The following is a 26677-nucleotide window of genomic DNA, read 5'->3' as shown; positions in this document are numbered from 1 at the left end:
CTTTGCATGCTTACACAGAATTCTGTCTCCAGTTTAAACAGTGACAGAATACACATTGATTTTATAAATGGGGTAATGTTTGACACACCCAGTCACCCTTTGTAAAAAAACCAACAGTAATCCATTACATTTGATAGCTGTTATGTATAAATTCCTGTAACCATTGTGTCTGAAATCCTTTAACTGACCTTAATTCATTATGTAAATGAGATCTATAACCAAGCACTGTATACTGGCAATATAAATTAATAAAGAAAACACCCACCAATTGAAATCATTTATCTCTGATTTCGCTCCACAGCTTAGGACTGATATCCCATTCACTGATCCCTGTTAAAACAAACACTAATTACACAGCATATGTTGGCTGCAGAAATGCTGCAGTTTCGACTGCTGAAAAAATGCCTAAAATGTTTTCTTATTTTTCAGACCAATTGCCCAAGTGCTCAGTTGTTCCACTGTTACCACACATGGTGGTTAAAGAGCATATGAATTAGGCTTCCATATAAGCAAATTTCTCTGTAAGTAATTTATATTGTATGGTAAACTTGTAGCCAGCTAGAACAGCAAATTAAAGCATTAATCACATCTGTAAAATTTAAGGCCCTGTGCATACAGAAGAAAAAAAATTAGGGAAATACGTTTTCTTGTATTGCTAAAATAAATATTCCACATATGGAGGCCAGTCTAATTCTTCTCATTATAGTGGGAATGAAGATGAACATTAAGCCCATATAACATTTCTTTCAGAGTTAGTCGATAGCTCGTTTTCGTAGGTAGCACATATTTTTAAACCTGAAATGTTCACATTCAATCAGATTTGCTGCCATTTCCCGTTCCCTCTCCCAATCCCTCCCCCCGCCAATCCTTGTTGCTAAAGCTTTTCATCAACACCGGAAAACCTCCATCATTATTCCATATCACATACTGATGATGAGGCAAAACAGTAGCAAGCAGACTCTCTAGCATTAAGCAGGCAGTAAAGTTGTGGGAAAGAAACTTGCTATAAAATTATCAAATCTCCCTTCTCAAATGTTAAAGTAACATACCACCTACTATGTAAACAGAGTGTCATATCATTGCTCTTATTTACATAAAAATACACAATATAACTGTGGGAAGAGAATCCAGGCTATGTGCTGTGAACTTTCCAGACCTAACTTAAGGGAACTTGAGTAAGCCATTGGTCACCCACTCGCAACTCCTTGCATGCACTATGGAGAATGCTTCATTTTTTCTTTTATCATATTTAAATCCCACCTTCCTTCTAAGACGCTTTAGGTGGCATACAGCCCCCACCCCCAATTTGTCCTCAATAAAATCCTGTAATGTAGGTTAGTTTGAATAAGAGAGACTGGCCCAAGTTGCTCAATGACTCCTGTATCATGTGGATCCCTCCATTTTAATGGCTTAGTAGTGCTGGAAGAAGCAAAGAAAACAGCTCCATAATGCTAAGGTGATACTAGAGATGGAGGAGAGATTCAATTAAAGTGAACCTACCTTTCTCAAACAACATGCAAACCAAAACACGACCATCTTTTGAAAAGTGCACTTCTCTGGATTTTTCAGTGTAGTTCTTCAGACAAATAACCTGCATAAAAATGCATATTCATGAAAATGGCATACAAAAATGCATTGCATTGGGGTAAGCCACTTTGCAAAAATGTTAATATTAGACAAAATTCCATACACCACATGTATATTAGGAAAATTTCACAGGAAATATGAATTTTCATGAGGACTCCCCCCCCCCCCAAAAAAATCACAAACTGTTGTGGTAACATGGGGAACTGGGTTTAAGATTAGGAAAATGAGAAACTGAAAGAAACCAAAATTAACAGATTTGCCAATCCTTACTTTAGAGTAATTTGACTACTTGTGCATGGATTGCTTCCTTCCATTGAACAGCTAGGAGCCCCTGCCAAAGACCTGTATTTGCTCCAGATGTAGACCTAGAGTTGGGCCCAGACTTGCCCTTCTATAGACAGCAAGGCTCATTCAGTTCACATAAGGAACTGCTAGAAGAAGGGGGCCACTTCCAAACCATTCCTGAACTTCCAGAGTAGCTGGAAGTGGGGGTGAATGGGAACCTGGTTCAGTCACCTCCATCCATTATTCCAGTGGGGAAATTTCATAGGCAACATTCTGCCCATGGGTATTCTGGACTCAGCTGTATATAGATTTATTGCACCTGAGACTGAGCTATGTCAACAATTGCCAGGGATGGAAAGGGACTACCACAAACAACTAACACATTATACCTTTTGTGGTAGAAATTGAGCCCCTAATGCATGTACCTCAGCATAGGGCTCAATGAATACTTTTCCTGTTCCTTTGCTCAGAGTGAGCTGAATCCCGTCTCTCATTTTTAGATTGCAGAATTTTGCTGAACACTTAAAGGCAGGGGTAGAAGACCTGTGGCCTTCCAGATGGTGTGTGACTGCAGCTACCATCTCACATGACCATTGACCAGGCTGGCTGGGAGTTGGGAATCAAACAACATCTGGAGGACCACCAGTTTCCACCCCTGAGATAAAGCATTCACTTTTCCATCAGGCCATGGTAAAATATTCCCGTCGGAATACAGATGTAACAGAGTGGGTTACTGCCATGCGGAGCAATCGAATGCATGTTCATGCAGTAATGTCCCATTTACTCTGAGGTAAGTGAGGATAGGGCTGCAGTCCTACAGCATACTCCTATGAATGTTTACTCAGAGGTATGTCCCACTGAGTTCAATAGTAATTGTATCCTGGTAATTGTATGCAGGATTGCAAAATTAGTCTGTAGTGCTAAATACACTATCAGTGAGCAAAAGCCGGCTCCCTTGGCCTGAAAGCAAGATGAGCGCCACACCCCATAGTCACCTTTGACTGGACTTGACCATCCAGGGGTCCTTTACCTTTTTTTTAACCTTACTGGTGAGTAAAGCCCATTGAACTCACAGGGCTTACTTCTAAGTAAAAATACTTAAAATTGCTTTGCACATGACTTTTTCCCTTCGTATCACTTTGTGCACTGCTAAACTGTATATCATACTACCAATTGACCACAAAGTATACTAATGAAGAAATGAAATCACATGCTTTCCTTAAAGAGGACGTATTTCATGCTAACACAGTAGACAGAATAAGAGGTTTTCAAAAACCTTACTCATTTTGGTCTCAGAACTCTGGCTGAATTTACTAGCATTTCTCCTAAAATAAAACTATCTTTAGCAATTTCTGAAAATGTTTGCGCGCGCACACACACACACACACACATATTCATGCTAACTTCCTGATCAGACATACATATGCAGACTTCTCTGATGTTTTCCTCATATCATGTTTGGGAATATTCCAGGGGGTGGAGGGAGAAGCAATGAAAAATATATTGAAGGAAAGAAGAAAATCGTCACAGCCTCAGAGATTTGAAAGGTGAGTTGTTGTTGTTTTTCTTTCTAAGAGGGTTATTTCCAGATCTTGCTATTGTATAAGTGCAAGAATAAGAGCTCAGACACATTAGGCTCAATGAACTTAAATTCATAACATATAACAGCATCTCTGGGTGCACAGGATTCTGTACAGATAGGGTAGCCATGAATAGTATTTTATTTAAATGTCTGTATTAAGCAGATCCCCCTCTCTGCTAAAAATGGAGAAAAAACAAACAAGTCATATTCATCAAAGTAATTGTGTAGGTACTTTCACTACCAAAATGCCTGGAATGAAAGATTGAACTGCTAACGGCAGCGGTGACAGCCATGAATCATGGTAGGCTACTTCGGGGCCTTTACCACCATAAAACAAAAGATGTAGATGAAAAATGCTGCAATTAAGTGATTTGATTTCTGCCCCCTTTTTCCTACTGCATTCGTGCATGGCTGCACAGCAAAGATTGATGGGAAAAATTACTCTGCGTGATCTCTGACAGAGCCTTGGAACAATTCTATAAGGGGGAAACATACAAATCAAACCAGCTTTCGTGTATTCAGACAAAATAATACATATAAAGCAAATACTTTAGCCTATATCCAAAGCACCATAGATTTGCATGCACACATAAATTGTGGGGAAACGCTTCTGCTATCAAAACCTAACTCGTGGATTTTCCAGCTAGTTGGGTAATAGTGGTATTTGTTTAAAACAAATATTCAATCAGAGCCACTGAGTGGCATCCTAAATATGTTTGTTCAGTGAAAAGGACAACATAGCAGAAACAAAATTTACAGAAGGGATGGTGGTGGTCTTATTTTTATTTCAATATATTCATAAAAACTATAAAAGGAGATCATCACAGCAAAATGTCCCTTCCATATTACCTGGTGCCATCATTACTGTCACTTAAGCAGACATTTTCAAGGGGTGCATACAACTAAATCAAGAGTGATAGAATGAAATATGTTATATCTGGGATACTTGTATATGGCTGAACATAATACCACTGGTAGCATACACTTTAAATAAGAGTAAAATGCATAAAATGGCACTGTGTAAAATAAGCAAGCCCTGATGCTAATGGGCAGCAGTAGTCAACCACCCTCTGCTCTACTGAAGTTATAGGGAGATTTATTTCCTGGAGACAGAGGAAAGACCACACAGACTCGCTGATTTAAAAAATGCACTGTTGGTTTTTACTTGAATATACACAATAGAATCAGACCACTGGAAAAAAAAATGTGTAGAATGTTTGATTCCATTATGCAGAGAGCAAAGCTGTGTCTGAAGAGACACACTAGAGTATTGGTAATTAAAGTGAAGGCTTTTTGTGAAAATCCTGATGCTACATTATGCTTAAAGAAAATAATGCCCTTGTATATTCCCATTTCAATACTCTTTCCTTGCCCTCTTTTCAAAAATGCATTCATTCATGTATTTCCCCCTAGTAAATGTACATTTCCCCCTGCAGATTATGTCTATCCACAATTCAGAGGAGCATATATTTTGTTCTTGCACTTCACTGACTTGTTTAACTTTAGGATGTTCATTTTTATTTTTATTTTATAGTAAGCAAGCAAAGGCCCCATGAGGTATATTTATGTGTGTGAGCCTCTCCTCACTCAGTAGTCCGTTCCCTATCTGATTTATGAGGGCTTGCAAACTATCATCTACGACTAGAAGAGAAAAACAACATTTTTAAGACATTCAAAATTAAACCTGTTTCTGGATGAATTGGGATTTTGGTGGTCACCTTGTGCTTTTATCCAAACCTTGTGTTTCTTACAGCACAAACCTCCTCAGACTGTGGCCACTTACCACAACATGTATTTTGCATTACTTCAGTATGGTAAATATTTGCTTTGTTTTTTTTTAAATACCTAGGTTAACACACAGTGAGCTGCAAATCAGGCATTTCTGAATTACCATTGTTCATTTTTTATTAAATCCATGGGATTACATCATCAGAAACCCAAGTACTGTAATGTGAATCATATAATCGCAGGGAGAAATTTAGAGAGTTAAATGTTACAACCTTTCCCCAAGGGCACATGGGAGTACCTGTGACTTTCCTTAACATATAAGAAATTATTTCATACAGATGTGAAAATAGATAATATCGGCCTACAGAACCACCCTTGCCATGTACTGAGATGAAGTTGTTGCTTTGGGCAGAATATTCCGGAAATATTCTTTCTTTTGACTTCTACCTCAATGTGCAAGAGTGTGGGGAATGGGGGAGGAAGCTGACTGTAAGAGGGATGTAATTTTGAGGTTCCTCTTGAGATACGAAACACCAGGTGCTGTCAGACTGGGTTTATATTCATCTTAGTACAGTGCTGATAAATCTGACCCAAAAGGAAAATCTGTATCTTTACTTACATTGCACCAGGGACATGTTCAGCAAGGATCCCTCGACCATTGCTACAGCATTTTGATACGGTGCTCTGCCTACCACGTCCAGGTCAGCAATTGGAAGCCTTGGGGACAGATAATATCTAGGTCCAGGGAGTAGTAGCATTCTTCCGCTAAACAAAGTGTAATACAAAACAGTATGTACCACTTTCCCAATGGGCTTATATCATGCTTGAGATTTGAGATTATACCCAGTATATTTGAGGGTCCAATATACTGGCTGAAGGACCACTGGATGTGCTATAAGTGCTGCTCTACTAGCAAAGAAGGAGATCTGCTACCCCGATGGCACTTAACTCCATAGGTGTAAGTCCCTGGTACACCTGCAGAAAGCTCCATGTGTGTAGAGGTTCCAAAACATAGCATCAACCAGAGCATCTTTATACTATAGGTATCTGCTGGCATTCTTAAAGTTCTCTAAAAGGCTAGTGTCACAGGACATAACACTGCAGAGGCCATGCTGGTTCAGCTTCAGCAAGACTTGTTATCTAGATGCTTGCTAATTCAATATTTAATGATGTTTTCTAGAGGTTTACCTGGAACAGATGTTAAACTAACAGGATCGCAAATTTCTCAGATACCCCTGAATACATGTTTAAACAACAAGATGGTGTTACATTGCAGAGGCGGTTTTAGGGTAGCACAACCTCTGCATCTGCACTTGGCACTGTGTGGCACAGGGGGTGCCACAACAATGAAGTAGAACTGAGTGCAAGAGGCAAGGGGGGGCGCAGAATTTTAGTGTCGCACAGGATATGGCTGAAATTTGAGAGTCCAAAGTCCACTACTGTACATTGGCCACTTTCCAGTCCTCACATGTGGAACCTTATCTTAGGGACAAGTTACATAATTTTGTTAGTTCAGCAATTTCACCTGTGACCTTCTGCATGGAAACCAAGAACTATGGTCCACACATTGGTTCACACAAGGAAAGTCCCTTTAGCACCAACAGAGGCTTCCTTGAACTGCAAATAGCAGCTTCAGAGAGGCAAGGAGAGAAACGGTTAAACTTTCCCCCTCACAGTCTTCTTAGGCTTCCTCATGGTTGCTCTTTACACAACAAGGAAGTATAGACATTAATTGCATTCATATTGTGAAATATATTTCTGCTGTGTCATGGCCAGTGGAAGTACATCCAGTCTGCTGGATTGAAAGCTATATATTTATCCAAAAATATCAAGGCCATCAACATATCACATAATTTTTATCTGAGTAGCTGTCTGCCTTTTAATTGACTAAATTAATTTAATACATGTGAGTGCATCTGCGTAATATGAAAATTATCAGTTTAGGGGCTCTTTTGAGATACTGAAGGATGAGCAAGATAACTTGCAATTTAATAAATCAAAGCTACTGTTCATTGCCAGAACGAAAGCCTTTCTTTTTCATTCCCTATTATGAGAACACATTAGAGCCAAAATGGCTTCATCAAGTAAACAACTGAAGGCTCAACTAAAATTGGCCCCACCAATTAATAAGCCGATTAAAGCTTGCAGCCCTAATAAATACATAAAATAATATTTATTGCAGTTGAAAACTCTTGTAATACTGTATTTCAATTGTACGAAGTCTGGTATTTTCTCTCTACCATCAGTGTTCAACTCATATGTCTGGATAAAGTAAATTTTGGATCATTTGATAAAATAAGCAGAGGCTTGACAACCATATGTCAGGAGTGCTCTGATGGTGTTTCCTGCTTGGCAGGGGGTTGGACTCGATGGCCCTTGTGGTCTATTCCAACTCTATGATTCTATGATAAAAGCAAACTTAACAGATTTGTCATGAGGATCTATTTTAGGGCACTGCACTTGAAAGGACATCTTCACTACTAAACTTATGTCTCACTCCATCTTATTGTTGATTGGCAGCATGGGTATATTCAGGAAGACCAATTCATATATTTACAAAAACAGCAAAATATCCCTTCGGCTTCTTCTTTCACAGTTTTTGTGAACAGATGAACCAACTGTTAGGTTGCAATTTGAATGCTAACATGCTAAACCAGGATTTCTGTAGATATATGCACAATAGATATAACACTGCAAATGGCTTTAAACCAAAATATAAAGATAAGAAATTAATCCTAGTCTAATATATCATTGGAAATAGCATTTTATCTCTTTTATGGCAGGACTAGGGGCAAATGTAAAGTAGCCCTATCAGAAACCAGATAAACTGTTTGGTAAGTGCTCAGTAACTTCTTAATTAACCAGCCTTCAAATGCGTAACACTGACTGTTATCTGCAGTTAGAGCAGAATTACACTGCTTTTAAACAATGCACACAGATGATAGCAGTGATAGGTGCTAAGGAAATGATTATTTAATAGCATACTTTAAAGGGATGTATTTTACTGTGCTTCCCCCTCCTCCGCCCGATCCTTCCTTACACTTTATTTTCCAGGAGAACTTTGATTAGAAATTAAATAGCTGAACTATTTTAAGGTCTCACATTCCATAATATTTCACTTTTATGCAGCAGTAGATTTATATATTTCCCCTCCTGAAATGGATGTTTAATCTGTAAAGTGGGTTGTCAGAACTCACTCTAGAACAGTGGTTCTGAATACTAGTCCTGACATGTGGGAGACATTACTTATAGTGAGACTTCCTATGTTAAACGGGGGAGGGGGGATAACAAAAATAATTTTGATTGGTAGAGTTTGAAACCATTCCAGGATGAGCAACAACCAAATCAAAGATAAAGAGGTGCAGTTCATCACTAAAGACCATCATATTATGGTCTTTCATGTGAAGGAGACTAAACCTGGATTTTGAACCACTTGGAAAAGAGAGACGACCAGTGTTCAGTATGTGATATTATTTTGTAGGAGAAAACCTGTAAGCTAGCGAGGGGTGAAGATGGCTATAGCAACATTCCTAATTGCAATCAGAAGATGGAAGGTGAACATAAACCTTGACATAGAATTGGAAAGCAGTTATAATAAGTAAAGACTGACCAAGGATATCATTTTCAGGTTTGGCTGAAAAGGACAAGGTGGATGAACAGATGACTTGGAGTTTGAAGTAGCACAGTTGGTAGAGGAAACCAATATTTTTTTTGATAGACTTACAAGTTTGGTAGATCAAGGGAATGCTGTGGATGTAGCGTTTTTTGATTTGTTAAGGGTTTGAACAAAGTCTGCCATGACATTCTTGAGAAGAAGCTGGTAAAATGTGATTAGATAATGTTATTTTTAGGTGAATTTGTAGCTGGTTGATTGACCGAACCCATGGTTCTATTGACTGACTGAACCCATCCCAGAAAAAAGTGACAAGTGGAGTACTGTGGGTTTCTGTCCTGGGTCTGGTTTTATTCAACATCTTTATAAATGGCTAGGATGAAGGAATAGAGGAGATGCTCATCAAATGCGCAGATGACACCAAACTGGGAGGGTTACTTCAGAAGGTACAATTAGGATTCAAGATGACCTTGACAGATTGGAGAACAGGGCTAAAGCTAAAACTAAAAAAGCATTTCAATAGCAAAAAATGTAAGGTCTATATTTAGGTAGGAATAACCAGATGAACAAATATCGGGTGTAAAGGATCTAGGGGTCATCGAAGACCACAAGTGTGATGCAGCAGAAAAGAAAGGGGGGAAAGCTTATGCAACCCTAAGCTGTATCAACAGAAGTATAGTGTCCAGATCAAGGGAAGGAAAAGTGCCTACACCATGACCAACTTACATCTGTGATAAGTTGTGGCCCGTTTTATCCCCAAATGATTGTTGTGTGATTATTGCAACTCCCATCCACTCACAGCCTCACTTTGTCCAAGCCCACCATAGTACTGCTCTATTTTGTTTTGGTCAGAGCCCGCCTGGAGTACTGTATCCAGTTCGGGGTCCCTTAATTTAAGAGACATTTTGACAAGCTGGAACATGTGCAAAGGAGGAGACACATTATAAATGGTCTAGAAATGAAGCCTTATGAGGAATTGTTGAGGGGGTTGGATATGTGTAGTCTGGAGAAGAGAAGACTGAGAGGTGATGTGATATGATAGCCAGATATCTGAAGGGCTGAAGATGGAGCAAACTTGTTTTCTGGCGCTCCACAAGGCAAGACCCAAACCAACAGATTCAAATTACATTAGGAAGATGGTAAGAACTTACAGCAATCTTTTTAAGTATATTTCAATTTAATGAAGGGACAAGTCCATAGAATATAAGCTCACAGCTAATGTATAACAACAGGCACTGGAACATTTAGCATGTCAAAAATAAGAAAACTTCATAAAGACTAACAAATTTATTGTGGCATAAACATTCTCGGACCATAGTCTACTTCAGTGTTTCCCAAACTTGGGGCACCAGCTGTTTTTGGACTACAATTCCCATCAACATTTGCCAAGTGGACCACTAGTCATGGATGGTGGGAACTGGAGACCCAAGTTTGGGAAACCCTGGTATGTTTCATGAGATGCATGAAATGTCATTCTCAGTTGGCAGCTATACAGGAGTACAGGGTCAGGGAATGTAAACAGTGAGGTTAAATGGCAAAGAATTACTAAAAAGGAAAGTCTGTATTTAAGAAAATAAAGCTCAGGTGTATGCAAAATAAGCACAGTGACCATTCAGAATGGCAGGAATTAGTGATAACAGTAGCATCTTTGCAGTGATAAGATGTATCCAAGGCTGAGACCTGAACTGCAAGGTTTTCTAGGCCACCAAGAGCAGTGCATCTTCTTGCTAGCAGATTTGTTCTGTTAAGTCTTGTGACTGCTGAGTTGGGGATGTGAGCGAGGGATCCTGATTGTGGCTCTGTTCAATGTGGGTGCATTGCCACTCTGTGGCTTGGCTGTGCTGCTGACTGAAAGGCTAGTTTGAACATTTTATATAGGATTGGCTATGTTTTACATATGATTGTGCATTTGTGTTTGGGTGGTCAAGGGCAAAATATTTTTTTTTCTGGCTCTTTCTGCAATTAAAACAAACATTCAGGGGAATGTGCAGCCCACCCTTAAACTAAGTTGTTTGCTAATGAATGCCTTATCTTTATGCATAGAAAATCAAAGTTCTACAAATAAAGGTAAAGGAGCCCTGGACGGTTAAGTCCAGTCAAAGTTGACTATGGGGTTGCAGCACTCATCTTGCTTTCAGGCTGAAGGAGCCGCCGTTTGTCCACAGACAGGTTTCCAGGTCATGTGGCCAGCATGACTAAACCGCTTCTGGCACAATGGAACACTGTGACAGAAGCCAGAGCACACAGAAATGCCATTTACCTTCTCGTCACAGTTGTACCTATTTATCTACTTGCACTGGCTTGCTTTCGAACTGCTAGGTTGGCAGGAGATGGGACAGAGAAATGGGAGCTCACCCCATCATGGGGGTTTGAACCTCTGACCTTCTGATCAGCAAGCCCAAGAGGCTCAGTGGTTTAGACCACAGCACCACCCGCAACCCTACAGATACTATTGCCTGTCTACATCAGTTTCATCTGTGTTCTTTCACAAGTCCTTACCATCCTGTTTCTTTTATTTTTTTAAAAAGCTTCATAATAATTGGCATTTAAACTGTAGACATTTCCCCTTTAAATGTGATTTTTTGCTCACATTTTTCATCAAAATACCCATTTTTTCTACACATTTTTGAGCTAACACCTGCACTGCAAAATTCAGAGAAATACAGAGTTTAAAAGATAATTGTGCTCTGATCCAAATATTAGTCAGGTAAATGCAGGTAAATATTAGATCAGTTCACTTATAAATGCAGAGTGAACAATATTCTAGAGCACCCTATTCATGAAGCATTTTGAAGCATAGTTGTCTGTTTAATTGTGCCTTCTCAATATAAGAAAATTCCTTAGTGACTAAAAAGGAAAATAAACATTGTTAAAAATGATCCTAAAATGCTTAAAAAAAAAAACAAAAATCAGGTTACCTTTAAAAGGTTTAATTTCTTCTCTAGTTAGCCTAATTCAAAAGACAGATATCAGGGACAGTGATGGTAACTCTGTTTACACCACATGGCACTACAGAGAGAGATGATCACTTAGCTTTTGTTTTGGTTCCAATTCATTTTTTCAAGAAGTGTAATTAAAAACTGCATTAATGCCACCAATTATGGCCTCCAAGGGACCAGAAACCTCATGTTACTATGTGATGGAACACAACTGAGCTGCAAACATCCATTTACCATTATAATACTCATTAATCCTGCCAAAAACAACTCATTATGAGACTTCAAGGAAATCATCTCATAGGCAAACAGAGCACAGAATCTATCTGTCACTGCATTCCTCACAGCACAAGTTGCAGGGGTGGAAATTGTTCAGTGTAACTAATTTATGAAGCTGCAAACTATACATTCATTTCTGACACCATCTGGGAGCCAAGTGGAAAAAGTGCAGGGAAGATTCTCAGAACTAAGACATAGCTTTGAATGCTTCTCAATAATTTACTTTTTAAAACAGTAATTACGAAAATGTTTGAATACAATGTGGCATTATTTGAGAGTATACCTCTATACATTATATGCATTCCTGTGGTTATTTGGGAGGGGGAGTCTTTTTACTGTACTGCAATTGGAAGAAGACCACAGTGTGTTAGGGGTGGGTGCAGGGAGGGAGGGAAGGCAGGATGGAAAGCATTTTTACAATTTCTTCTTTTGCTGTTTTTCTATGGGAAATGTCATTTCCATCTCTTGAACCCCTACAAGGGAAACAAAATGCATACACACATACATATTTCCAGTAAAGGATAAAACCCAAGCACATATAAGCATCAATTTCAATGCAAGGGATTTATGCAAATTTGATTTTAAGCTGTATTTTAATTGATTGTTTGATTTATGTTTTTAATGTATCATACTTTGATGTTAGCTGCCCTGAGCCCAGTCCTGGCTTGGGAGAGCAGGGTATAAATAAATATTATATTATATTATATTATATTATATTATATTATATTATATTATATTATATTACTACTACTACTACTACTACTACTATTAACTTTCCCACTGAAATCAACCGCTTGCCTTAAATGCACTTAGTTTTTGCTAGATTATTATATATATCTTCGGTAATTTGTCCCATGTACTGAGCAACTTTCCCTGCCCCCTTTTTGTCCTGTTCTCTCTTTATCTCCTTTCTGTTAATATCCCAAAAAGCTAATAAGGCATAAAACACCAATCATTTTGTATGAGAAGAAAAAGTCCTCTGAAACATACGTATTATCTATGTGTACGTCATTAATATGTATTTATGAAACAAAAAGTTTGCATCACCACTGTTTGAATGTGCCTCCTAGCTCTACGTTTTCTAGCATCTTAGTATTTGGGAATAACGTTAACAATTCTGTTTACTGTTATTGTCTTTGCTGATGCAATTATTAGTTTATTCCTTTATTAAACCATTGCAATTGCAATGATCAGCTTATGTCCTTGTTATTTACTACATCACTTTAAGTTGCTTTATTTTCTGCAGATTACATAATATCATTTTCTTCTATATGCCTAAAATGAAGCATTGTGCGCCAAAAGAGAGAGAGAAAGAGAGACAGATTTATTTTTGTTACAATCTTGAGTCTGTTGTTATATCACTGGTCATATTTTAGTTCCTGTCTCACTGGGCTGCTAATGAGGAAATTTGAACCTTGATTAAACCTTGATTAAAGGACTCGGCGCTGGTGCATGACCATGATTTGACTGGGTGTGCACTAGCATTGATTGGATCCCCAAATTAACAATCCAGATTCACCCTTTCTGGAAAAGTTCAATAGTTGTTATTTTTTTAAAAAAAAAATTAAAAACTGTTGCCAATGACCCTTTTGTGATATTTGAATGGACCATTTACAATACTAAGCCCCCATCTGGAAACCCCATCTGGCAGCAGCTCTCCTTGAACTCAGGAAGACTTATTTCCAAGTGATATGTTTAATTTTTGTGTGTGTGTGTGCTTATGTCCCATTAATTTCATATGCTTGACACACAATACAACCGTGCTTTACACTGGCTGAATAATAACCCATGCAGCAAATCATGTGCATGTTTACTTGGAAGTAGCTTCCATAACATTATTCCATTTATGTCCACCTTTCCACCATAAACTAGTGATCCAGGATGAAAACAATACTTAAAAATTATAATAACACAATCATAAACTATTGAAAGTACAATAAAGGTCAACAGCTCTTAATCCTAAGTTTACGTAGGATTTCACCTTAAATGTTTTCTTTCCACACCAAGCACTTCAACTGGGGTGGGGAGTTAACAGATAATGAAATTTTCATTCTTGGATTGTGTTGGGAAGATCTGTAAGAGGGATTCTAGAATATCACTGGCTCTCGCACACAGCTGTTGTTTCTTTCCTGGAAAATCCAGGTTAATTTTTCATCCTAGCATATGTTTTTACATGTGTATTCATCTACATGTGTTGTTGCATGAAAGAATAATGGAGGAGAAACGTTACGGAAAGTCCTAAGAGAGGTGTTCCTTTGGGAAAGATAGGCATGTTGTAGAGAAGAGAGATAGAAGGAAAAGGACAAATTGAGTAACTGCACACAAACATGTAAGAGCCATTCTTTCATTATTGTTCTTCAGATTGCCTAGATCCTCTTGAGACTCGTGGTTACCAAGAACAAAGTTTTTGGTTGTTACCATGAACAATCTTTAAGGAGACTGCAGGGAGTACTACACAGTATATAGAGAGAAGGCTGAGTAAATTCAAACCAAAGAAAGCCATTCACTTCTGTTTTATTGAATCGTTCAGATCTAAATGGAGACCAAAAACAACAGCAACTCCACTCCCCAAATTTTCCCTCTCCATAGGTAATAAAAATATAAATATGGCTCTTGGAGTAATTAACCTACCTTCTCTGACATTATTTTCGCTGGCCTCAATGGAACTTGCTCACAAGTAAGAATGTTTCAGATTGAAGTCTTACAAAATTAAATTAGGACCAAAGGGAGTCACGAATACCCTTGACCTTTGATGTCTGAAGTGAGGATTAGTGAAATCCACATACTAGCAGCTTCAGAGACACAGGGATAACACAGCACCTCCTCCCTATAACACAGCTCTTTGAGTTTAACTTTACAAGTCAGGTCAAATGAAGGCAGGTGCTACAGCCTCTCTGATCAATTTCAGAGCAAGTTGGCAACTCTGAGGTTAAAGTCAACTTCAAAGAACAAGAGCCGGCACCTAAAAGTGAAAGGAAGCATGCAGTTTACAACTTCTATAAGCTTCATATAGTTGTGTGACCATTCTTTTCCAATAATGCTGAATTGCAATGACTAGTATATGAAACTTATATACTTTTGAACTTATACTGAATTGCAATGACATCTATAGACTTTTGTCCTGATATACCTGTGGATGATGATGATGATGATGATGATGATGATGATGAAAAGGTCATGTAGATTAGAAGTGCTTGGTGGTCAAAATCTACTTGTTCCACAACTTGGGTGACACATGTAGTCTTGCATATGTACCGACATTAAACTATTGTCTGCCACAAAGCACGACAGCATTATCACTACTCCTGTAGTTCATTGGAACCTGCCTAACCAATTTCTAAATAATACTAAGTACTGATCTTTAATGATTATGATGATGTTTCTTAGGAACCACCATTCTTCATTGTTCAAACCTGCAGGAGGTTCTTGAGAATCAATAATAAGAGGAAGGGCATAAGTCAGAGGCAGAGTTTCTGTTTTGCTTAGTAAATCTGGGACTGTCCCTTGTCCTGGAGAATCATTGCCAGTCATTGTAGACAATACTGAGCTACATGGGTCTGAGTCGTTATGTTCTGTACAGCAGATATTTTATCCTCCTAGTCCAGTACTTCCCATTCTGACAGGCAGTTCTCCAAAACCTCAACCAACTATCACCAACTATCAGATTCTTTTTAACTGCAGATGCAAAGGACTTAACCTGGGACCTTCTGCTAGATTACACTTTAACACTAAGCTGTGGTCCCTTCCATACATGTATGTATGGCTGTATACACTTTCTGTACTTTTCTGCAATTCATTTCAGAAACATATTTTTCACAATATCCCCATTCCATCATGTACCTAGGAAAACAGTGCATCTGATGAAATGGAATGTAGTCCGCAAAACCTACCCAGGGTGGTCCAACATGTGGCCCAAGGGCTCCTAGTGGCCCTCAAGACCTTATTTGGTGGCCTTCAGCAACATTTGAAGCTTCCAGCCCTTGTGTTGCCTTCACAAAAGCCAGATAAGCAAGGCGCTGGGCTTTGGGAAGATAGGGTGAGGGTTCCCTTACCTCCTTCCCAAAGCCTAGTTAGCCATTTTCCAACTTTGGGATGGAGCTGGGAAGCTCTAGGACCCTGCCAGAACCTTGTGCTTCCCTCCAAAGCCCCTGTTCACACTTGACATGGCACCATGCAGCCTGTGGATTGCATGTTGAAGTAGTATTATGGCCCATTTAGTATGAAAAGTTGGGCTGCCCTGCCTTAAGCCATAATAAATTTGTTAGTCTTAAAGCTGCCAAAATTATCCCATGCATAAACACACACTTCATAGGGTTGATGTAAGGATTAAAGCAATTAAGAATGAATGTAGAGTAGTTGTACATTACGCACTAAAAACTTGCAAATCAAACAAGGTGCCTGACTTTTCAGCTTCTTCATTTCTCAATAGCATTGAGTGATACCAGAGCTCAGAAACACCTGCCTGGTAACACCCCCACCCACCCCCAAAGCCAAAGACTTTGAATGCAGTAAGTAGGGATTGTGTAGCTTCTTCTCTTCCAAAAACTAAAGAGGCAATGTTGCGAAAAAACAAACATATAATTAATGTAAGGAAAAGGCATGCAAGGAAAAGCAAGGTGCATTTGGCTTATTTTTGCATAATTTATTCTGCCTCCAACATCCAGGTTATCAAAAGCTTGGATTGTGGTAGCAAAGGCCAAAGGATGATTAGAATACTGGGAAAGAAGAGGCATGAAATTTGAGAACAAATGAGCAGTTGGGGGATGTGGACAGAGAATAGCAAACAGGGAGGAAAAAAACTGTGCAGGCATAGGTGCTTCGTTCAGTGATTTCTGAGAGCTCTTCATAATCTCTCACTAGCTTTTAAAAACTTTTCTCAACATATCTCAGTCCTGGACACAAATTATGCGGCACCTTGCACAATTCACTTAGATAGGTAGGACTAGGCATGGGGGAGAAAATCAATTTTATTTGCATTTTGATGTGAAGCTACCCAATTCAAACTTCTCGTACCAATGAACAAACCAAAATGCAGCTATTCTTCAAAATGTTCACTTTGTCAAATTTTACAATGCTCTTCTCCAACCAGTGTTTATAAAAATGCATGTTAAGAGAAAATGCATATACTACTTTTAAAAAACATAGATGGATGCATTATATCAAGGAAAATGGGTTAAAAATGTGTATATTTGTACAGAAAAGCGTATAAAAACATGTTTATTAGGAGAAATTGAACTAAATGCACTAAAAATACAGATGAATTTTCATTAGGATTTTTTTGAAATGCAAATTGCTGTAGAAATGCAGACAGCTGAATAGAAGATGAATGAAAAATGAAAAAGTGAGGAAACCAAAATTGTCAGATTTATCCATCACTAGGTGTATAACATGTAGCTCTCATATTAACATTGGCGAAGGCCAAGGACTATGCAACTGCTTCTATTAAACGACAGCAAGTCAGCAAATGGGCAGTTTCTTGGAGTTCAGTCACAAACTGGCAAGAGGACAAGCTCTGAAGTTCAGTCAAGAACTCTGGATAGCAAAGGGGGTACTTTTCCTACCTAGGAAATTAAGCACGATAGAGAACAGTTATTCAGTCCCAGGATTCATGATTCATTTGTCCAATGAGGTCAATCAATTATATTTTCTAAGAAGATCTACAGCATTACCTAAGGATTATATCCTGAGGAGCTGGGTTAGAAAGCCCAAAGAAAAGGCCTGTCTCTTTTCAGAAGTGGGGCAGTTTAAGAAAGTACATAGTGACTGATCAGTGCCCTTTGGCACTATTATCATGAAAAGGATCTCTCAGACTTCCTACTCAGGTTTTTGGGATCCTAAGCTTGTGACTTAGACCTCTGCAATACAGGGAGGGGAAGTGAAATATACTCAGAGTCGCAAAGTGATTTCATGCTCTTTATTCAGCTCATAGTGGTGAGGAGGAATGAATCAAAGTCCCCTCACAGTATCTGCTTTATATACACTATTTACACAATGGGCTGCACATGATTGGCTAATTCCGGAATTCTACTGTAAGCCAATCAGGTTGTGGATTCACTTCTATCTGGAGCAGGATTGGGTGGTTCCTGCCAACCAATCATACTGCTGCATTGTTCTAGGACCAATCAGACTGCTGCATTCTGAATCCTATTGTTCTAGGACTAATCAGACTGCTGCAATTTGGATCCTATTGTTCTAGGACCAATCAGACTGCTTCAGTTTGGGTCCTATTCAACTCAGTACATAACACCCCTCCCCTCTAAGTTCCAGTCCTGCCCGGGAGGTCGCATTCATAGTCCTCAAGGTATGCCGGCGGCCTACGTGTGCGTTGCGGCCTGTGGTGTTCCCTGGTCCGGGCTCCAGGTTCTGGCTCGTGTTCCAAGGATGCTGGCTGTGATGGGCCTGTTTGGTCTGGCGCAACCGGCTCGCTCAGTCGTGGTTCTGGTTCCGGTGTCCTTTCGGCCTCACGGGTCCTCTCTGTATTTACTGATTCTGCCTCTCCTGCTGGCCCCTCCTGCTCTATGGGCCTCACTGCCCCGCTGTTCCCTTGGGACTCCTCTGACCTGTCCTCCTCCTGGGTTTCTCCCGGGAATCGTCGCCGTATCTGGTCGCAGTGGCAGCGCCAGCATTGCCCCCCATCCGTTAGCACCTCGTACGACACTGGGCCAGTGACCCTGGTGACTGTGGCGGGTACCCATGCTGGGCCTGCCCCAAAATTCTTTGCGTACACTGGGTCCTGGGCCTTGAAGGTCCGGGGGTTCCTGCCTTCCCCCACCACTACCTCATCCTGAGCTCTATCGGGGTGAAGGCGGTCCAATCTGATTGCAAGGCGCCGACCCATTAGTAGTTCAGCGGGGCTCCGGCCAGTTGTTGAGCTGGGGGTGCTGTGCTGTGCTAGAAGAAATGTGGCAAGGCGGTACTCCCAGTCCCCTTGCGTCATGCGGCGAAGGGTGTCCTTGGTGGTCCGCACCATGCGTTCTGCTTGGCCATTGGTGGCAGGGTGGAACGGTGCCGAACGGATGTGGCGGATGGCGTTCTGTGCTGTGAAGGTTTGGAATTCTCCTGACGTAAATGCAGTCCCGTTGTCTGAGACGAGAGTGTCAGGGAGCCCGTGGGTTGCAAACAGCCTGCGTAGTACCCGGATGGCTGCGGACGTGGAAGTGGACGGTACCAGTGCGACTTCCAGCCATTTGGTGTAGGAGTCCACCACTATGAAGAATGTTTTCCCCTGAAAGGGGCCAGCGAAATCCACATGCAGGCGTGACCATGGTGCTCGGGCGGACTCCCAGGACTGGACTGGGGCCCTTGGGGGATCTGGGCGGGATTCTTGGCAGGCCTGGCAGTGTTTGACCCAGGCCTCTATCTCTCCATCGATCCCCGGCCACCACACATAACTCCTGGCAAGGGCCTTCATTCTTACTACCCCTGGATGTGTCTCGTGTAGGGCTGTGAGGACCCTTTTGCGGAGGGGCTGGGGAACAACGACTCTGCTTCCCCATAACAGGCACCCCTTGTGGGCCGACAGTTCATGTTTGCGGGTTGTGTAGCCGGCGAATTCTGGCCCGGGGCTGCTGCTGGGCCATCCCCTCCACACCCAGTCCAGGACCCGGGAGATGACCCTATCTTTCTTTGAATGGTGTGCAACTTCTTGTGCCTGAATGGGGCGGTCGGGAAGCAGCTCCAGGCTCATAACCTCTTGTGCAGGTGCTGGGTCAGGGCCTGTTTCCGGCAGTGGTAGCCTGCTGAGGGCGTCCGCATGGCCCATCGCCTTCCCAGGTCGGTGAATCAGTGCATACTGGTAGCTGGCAAGGAAAATTGACCACCTGAGGACGCGAGGAGACAGCACTTGGGGGGTCTGCTTTTCGGGGGCAAACAAGCCAAGCAACGGCTTGTGGTCAGTCACCACGGTGAAGGGCCGCCCGTACAAGAAATCATGGAATTTTTTTACTCCCTTCACGATTGCCAGACCCTCCTTGTCAATTTGCGAGTAGTTCCGCTCGGTTGCATTGAGTGTCTGGGAAAAGTACGCCACCGGTACCTCTCTTCCATCCGGGAGTTGGTGCCCCAGGACAGCGCCAATGCCATATGGTGAGGCGTCGCATGCTAGCACCACCGGCAGCCTCTCGTCGAAGTGTGCCAAGACAGAGTTTGAGACAAGCAAGTCATTGACTGCCTGGAATGCGGCCTCCTGGCGCTGGCCCCACACCCAAGGGGCCCGCTTGTCCAGGAGTCTGTGTAGGGGCTCCGCTACTGCCGCCTTGTGGGGAAGGAAGGAATGGTAAAAGTTCAATAGTCCCAAGAAGGCCTGAAGTTCAGTCTTGCTCTTGGGCGCTGGGGCATCACAAATGGCCCGTACCTTGTCCCCAGTCGGGTGGACCCCTTCTGCGTCCACCATAAATCCCAGAAAGTCCACCTGAGGCACTCCTAGTAGACATTTTTCCCGCTTCACCTTGAGACCCGCCGTCTGGAAACGGTGCAGAACGGTGCGGAGGCGGTCCTCAAACTCCTCTGGTGTGGGCCCGGCAATCAACACATCATCGAAGAAGGGGGTGACACCAGGAATCCCTTTGAGGAGAGAGTCCATTAGATTCTGGAATATGCCTGGTGCCACGCTGACCCCGAATTGCAGCCGCTTTACCCTGAACGCTCCTCTATGCGTCACAATCGTCTGTGCCTCTGCTGTGGCCTCATCTACTGGCAGCTGTTGATATGCTTGGGCCAAGTCCAGCTTGCCAAAAATTTTCGACCCAGCCAGGGTGGCAAGGACATGGCTGACCACTGGCACTGGGTATGCGTGGGCCGTGAGGGCCTTGTTTATGGTACATTTGTAGTCTGCGCAGATGCGGACCGAACCATTAGGCTTGACAGGTGTGACGATTGGAGTTTCCCAGGGGGCATTAGGCACCGGCTCCAGCACTCCTTGCTCCACGAGTCGGTCCAATTCCTCGTCTATACGGGGTTTCAAGGCGAACGGGACCCGGCGGGCCTTGAGCCTGACCGGTCGTACTGCGGGGTCAAGCTGTAGCGCAATGGGGGGTCCCGTATACTGTCCCAATTTCCCGTCGAAAACCCCTGGAAATTCCTTGCATATGGCGTCCACGTCCACTTGTAAGCTAGTGTGGTTCACCCCGGTGACAGCTAGCCCCAGTGGTCCAAACCATGCCAATCCCAGTAAGCTAATGTAGGGGCCCTTGACCACAAGCAAGTCCAGTTGCCGCGTCCGCCCTCGGTATTGCACCCTGAAGGTCCCCACCCCCATTATGGGGACCTTACGTTTCTGGAAGTCCCGGAGGGTGAATGGGGCCGGCCTGAGTTTGGGACCCCCAGTAGGACACAGTTTCCTTAAGGTCTTTGCCGAGATTATGGATAGAGTTGAACCCGTGTCAAGCTCCATGCGGCATGGGGCCCCCTCTATCTGTACCTCTACATAAATTTTCTCTACGTTGGGGTGGGGCAACTGGTATACCTGGCAGTCCGTGAGCTCCGTCGAGTTGCCTTGGTGCGTTGGGCCCCGGGACCTGGGGCTCTTGGGTTGGTCATCTGATGCCTGGTGTCGGGTGGGCCGAGCCCGACACACCCGGGCGATGTGTCCCGATTTTCTGCACTGCCTGCACTCTGCGTTGCGGAAACGGCAGGTCCTCCTCTCGTGACTCTCCCCGCAGCTTGCGCAGTTTCCTCCTTCTCGTCGAGACAGCTGTGGTCTGTGCGCTGCTTGAGTGCGCTGCTGTACTCGGTGCACCTCCTCCCTGTCAGATCCTGAGTCGTCGGTGAGGTCTTCATGGTGGACCCTCGGTTGGGGTGGCAGGCTCGGCCGTGCCTCTTGTGTCGACCTCTCGGCAGCTTCCGTTGCCAGGGCCTCCTCCAGAGCGACCTGGAACGTTAGGTCCTTCTTAGCGTAGAGGCGTCGTTGCAGCTTCTCATCCTTCAGGCCACCGACGAGGCGGTCACGAAGCATGTTCTCCAGCTCTGAGAAGTTGCAGAACTGGGCGGCTTGGCGGAGAGAGGTCACAAACCCAGTTATGGTTTCCCCAGGGGCTTGTCGCTTTGCGTAGAAGGCATTTCGACGAGCCACCACTGAGGGCTGCGGTGAAAAGTGCCCCTTCAGCTGTTCCATTATTGTTTTGTATGGAACAGTAGCGACGTCTTCAGGCGCAAGGAGAGCCCGGGCGATTTCAAACGTCTCCTCTCCGCAGACACTGAAGAATATCGCCCTCTTCTTGGCGTCTTCTTCGTCGGTGACCCCTTTGGCTTCTAGGAGGAAGGTGAAACGGGAGGCGTACGCTTCCCAGTCTCCAGATGCTGGGTTGAATGGCGAGAAGCTGCTGTTGGCTGCCATTCTGAGTTCCTTGTGTCCCGGAGCTGAAGCCTGGATACACGGTGCGAGGCAGCGGTGCGGCAGGTGGCGGTGCTGCGGTGCTGTGTGTGGCAGTCAGCTCAGCGGGATCCCACCTTCGTCGCCAGTGAAATATACTCAGAGTCGCAAAGTGATTTCATGCTCTTTATTCAGCTCATAGTGGTGAGGAGGAATGAATCAAAGTCCCCTCACAGTATCTGCTTTATATACACTATTTACACAATGGGCTGCACATGATTGGCTAATTCCGGAATTCTACTGTAAGCCAATCAGGTTGTGGATTCACTTCTATCTGGAGCAGGATTGGGTGGTTCCTGCCAACCAATCATACTGCTGCATTGTTCTAGGACCAATCAGACTGCTGCATTCTGAATCCTATTGTTCTAGGACTAATCAGACTGCTGCAATTTGGATCCTATTGTTCTAGGACCAATCAGACTGCTTCAGTTTGGGTCCTATTCAACTCAGTACATAACAGGAAGGAACCCCTTTGAGTCTTGTCAGGACCACACACCCAGAATCCAGGGGTTTTGTGGGAACAGAGATTTAGGAGGGATTCTCACAATATTTATGTTTTTGTGATATCACTTGTCATTAAAAGCAGGAAATAAAAAAGATGACAAAGTGGTTTCCCAAAATCCATACAATGAAGTTAACCAATGCAATATAAGCAATGGAATCAATTAAACTAGAAACAATAAAATATAAAGCATCCTAAAATATCAAAAGACACAATAAAAGTCTACAGAATTGGACATCATTAACATCCAAAAAACTCAATGATCAGAGTAGCTAATCAGATCCACCATAGATCTGGGCAGGCTCATTAGAGTTGCAGCTCTTTTTTCCACCTGGAGGAAGCATTTTCTACAACTGGGGTACCACTGCCAAGGAGGGTCTATTTCGTGTCCCCACAAAGCAAATGACATTCACTGGGGGGAATAGCAGGGCTTTCTCTTACAGTCTCAAACCATGGGCATGTTCCAGACACAGGAACCAAGCACCAGCAGCACCTTCTTTTCATAGGGATTCATACTTAAAGATGCGGTCAGATAGTACATTGCTTTTGGTTCAGGGCACAGGAGCCAACTCCTAGGGGCCCAGTTCTTTTGCACCCCCCTCAAATGTTCAAAAATCAGGGGGCAGAGGAAGAGACAATGATGGAGCATGGAGCCAATCATGGCACAGCTTCAGTGGCCGGCACCTCTTCCGCCTCCTGCCATGGAAGGGAAGGAGGGGGAAAGCAGTTCCCAGTCGGTGACAGTGACAAGAGGAGGCCACTCATGGAGCCTATCATGGCATGGCACAGCTTCAGTGGCTTGTGGCTCCTCCTCCTGCCATGTAAGGGATGGCCAGTGGCAGTGGCAGGAGGAGGAAGCTAAGCACCAGAGAGGAACCACCAGCCATTGAAGCCATGCTGCCACCATGTTTGGCTTTGCCTTCCGGCTCCTCCCCACATCCTGACATCATGTGTGACATCATGAGCACATCTCCCCACCCCGCAAAAAATCTCCCTTGCAAGTTGGTGTCTCTTGTTCAGGGCAAAGTTGAGGTTACCAAGAAGCTGCAAGATGATTCATCCTGCACCTAATTCCTTCAAAGATGGCAATGTGCACTGTAGATCCCATTCAAATAATGCTAATAAAGTTGCAGCCTTTGTTTAATTAGTTGGGGTGAACTTAATTCTGCCATATTTGGGCCCGACAGCCTATCTACTATAACACAGTAGCCCCTGAAAATCATCATGAAACTAGAAGCATAGAAATACCTTGGAAAAAGACTGCACCTTAGTGGTAGAACACATGCTTAGCATGCAATAAGAATACAGTCCAATCCTCACCATACCTGGATAAGACTAAGCAAGATTCTTATCTTAAACAACAAAGAGATGCTACTAGTCAGAGTGAGCTGGATGGTGCAAGGGCAGCTTCCCACGCTCCCATCTAAGAAATTATTATTGCTATGGAGGTGCAAAATATAGCTGTTTGACCAGTGGCTATTGAATATGTCCAGTTTCTAAAATGGATCTGTATATACCAGAGAGATAGGACATGCTATACTTTAGACTTTTAATCTCACAACATTGTGATATATGCTGAACAGCAAAGTAACAAAAATATAGATCTACTCATCTGAATGAATGAAACATATACACTGAAGGTGTAGTAGCCAGTGCCAGATATTGATTGGGGAGAATGTAATGAATTGTATGATCTATAAGACCATAATCCTGCTATTAATTTCCCTTTCAGGTCATAATCACATACACTTCTGAAAAGCCAAACTAATCACAAAGTGAGTCATCCAATTGAAGTTAAATTATCGAAATTACATACACATTAATGACTTCCAATTACCAAATGAAGAATAATATTCAGTGTTTGAAATACCCCATAACAGCCTCTATAAAGCCCAAGATCTACACATGCTGAGATAGTACAGTTGTACTTACCTGAAACGGAGTTTTCCACTGGTCAAAGGCAGGCAGCAATTGGGGGGGGAGGTTGGGCTCCCATCATGCAGTTTGCATACTCACCAAGCTCAAAAGTATAGGAGTTGAAAAAATAGTAAGTTAAAGAAATTCCCAGCTCCCCAACAAAGGGAAAACTTGAATGAGAACCTTAACCAAATCCTGCAGCCGGAATAACTAAAACAGGGCTGCTGACCTTTCCCTGGGAATAAAAAACTCCACTTCAGGCAATTATAACCATACCTTTTCTAATTCCATGTGCAAGGTCAGCAGGATGGGATATAAAGGGGCTAATATCCCTAGCGCCGGCTGGAGGGATTTACTGGGGGAGGATCTGCTGCAGGATCCTCCTGCAAAATGTAGCATCAGCAAAGGCATAAGACTCCAGGCCTAGGTGGCTTCTCAGCAGATCTCCTGGAGCAGATCATTACAGGAAGAGGCAGCAGAGGTGGCCTCTGACCTGGTGGAGTGTGCTGTCATATGCTGGGGAATGGGCAAATGCTGTGCCTCATAGGCCAGCGCTATACAGGCCCTGATCCATCAAGCCAGAGCAGTGAGAGAGATCTTATTGCCCAGGGTAAGAGGATGGAAGGAGACAAACAAGGTCTCAATGAGACAGTGTGGTCTGGTTCTACCTATGTACACTTTGAAGACTCTGCACACATCAAATGAATGCCAGGCCTTTTCCAGGAGGCAGACGGGAGATGAACTGAAGGAAGGTAGCATAATCTCCTGTTGGAGATGGAAAATGGAGGACACCTTCAGGATGAAGGATGGATCTGTCCTTAATACTAGCCTGTGGAAGATACAAAGCCGCTTGGCTGAAGAGAGAGCATTGAGCTCTGAGGTAATAGAGGTAATAGCTACCAGGAATGCTACTTTGAAAGAGTGGAGCCTTAGGAGAACCTTGCTAAGGGGTTTGAAGGGAGGACATTGGAGGGCTGACTGGACCCCCTGGAGGTCCCACAAGGGAAATCTGAGTATTGAGAGGGGCGGAGAAGATTCACTCATCTTAGAAAATGTTTCAGCAGATGAAATAGGAAAGGAATGGAGTTTGGAGGGAATTGATGAAAGCACCATTACTTGATACTTTAGGGTGGCGGCCTTGATGGCTAAGGCACTTAGCCTTGTCTGCCATGAATTTGCAGATCTACAGCATCTAGCCAGTACCAAAGGCAGTATGTCTCTAAATTTCTCCAAATTTCATTGCTAGACAACACAAACATGGCAGTGCTATTGCATTTGTGTCCTACCGGTGGGCTTCCAATAGGCATATAGTTGGTCATGATGAGCAACAGGATGCTGAACTAGATGGGATTTTGATCTGACCCAGATCAGTGTTCATAAGAGTACTGGAAGAAGCAGTAGTACAGCCAGCTAGTCACAGTCAATGGTGAAAGCCTTGGAAATTTAGCTAAAATTTCCTTAAACATTTCTTTTCTGTCAAAAGACCCACATTTCAGTCTAAAGTACGAACCCAAAAATGTTGATATAGTGAATCGGTTGGCGGGTGGGTCTAACTACAGAATCACTTCAAAACAAGCACACTTATCATTTATGCTCTTTGATTACTTTTCTGTTTCTCAGCATGCTGCCTCTGGCTGATCAGGAATAAATCCAGGTCATCTGGAATCCCACAGACCTCAAGAGTCAGACCTCCTGCTGGGAAATCACCATGTTTACATAGCCTCAAGACTCCATGTGCAGATGGAATCCAAATGCTTCAGAAGGCAATGGGAAATGACTCTTGCGCTCCAACCTGAATTTTTTTTCTAGTCAATTGCACTTTCTGTTTCCCATGAAATACTACTATGCAGCTGTAAGCAGACACCCCTAAACTTGTGCC

At 42.7% G+C, this 26677-nt stretch overlaps 2 protein-coding genes across 2 annotated transcripts in view; both read right to left on the bottom strand.

Moving 5' to 3' along the window:
* Window positions 1-26677, bottom strand: part of LOC310704367 (uncharacterized protein) — a 375036-nt gene that overhangs the window by 126213 nt on the left and 222146 nt on the right. Inside the window, exon 11 of the mRNA XM_083497727.1 lies at window positions 1501-1591. Within this exon, the coding sequence (XP_083353853.1) occupies window positions 1501-1591 (91 nt within the window). The remainder of the gene's footprint in view (window positions 1-1500; window positions 1592-26677) is intronic.
* Window positions 17913-22750, bottom strand: LOC310704359 (uncharacterized protein). The gene is made up of 2 exons (XM_083497714.1): window positions 21474-22750; window positions 17913-20572 (listed from the first exon to the last, which is right to left on the bottom strand). The coding sequence occupies exons 1-2, from the start codon at window positions 22341-22343 to the stop codon at window positions 20534-20536; spliced, it is 909 nt and encodes a 302-aa protein (XP_083353840.1). The 5' UTR covers window positions 22344-22750; the 3' UTR covers window positions 17913-20533.

This window comes from Podarcis liolepis (assembly GCF_965112155.1).
Source record: "Podarcis liolepis genome assembly, chromosome: 3".
Classification (NCBI taxonomy): domain Eukaryota; kingdom Metazoa; phylum Chordata; class Lepidosauria; order Squamata; family Lacertidae; genus Podarcis; species Podarcis liolepis.
The sequence above is the reverse complement of the archived record's forward strand: the minus strand, read 5'-3'. Positions and strand labels throughout refer to the sequence as shown.

Excerpts from the sequence above, each read along its gene's own strand:
- LOC310704359 (XM_083497714.1), bottom strand. The coding sequence starts at position 22,343 with ATGGCAGCCAACAGCAGCTTCTCGCCATTCAACCCAGCATCTGGAGAC. Across the intron at positions 20,573-21,473 it reads CGGAGCTCACGGACTGCCAG|GGATTCCTGGTGTCACCCCC; the intron begins GTATACCAGTTG and ends CTCTCCTCAAAG.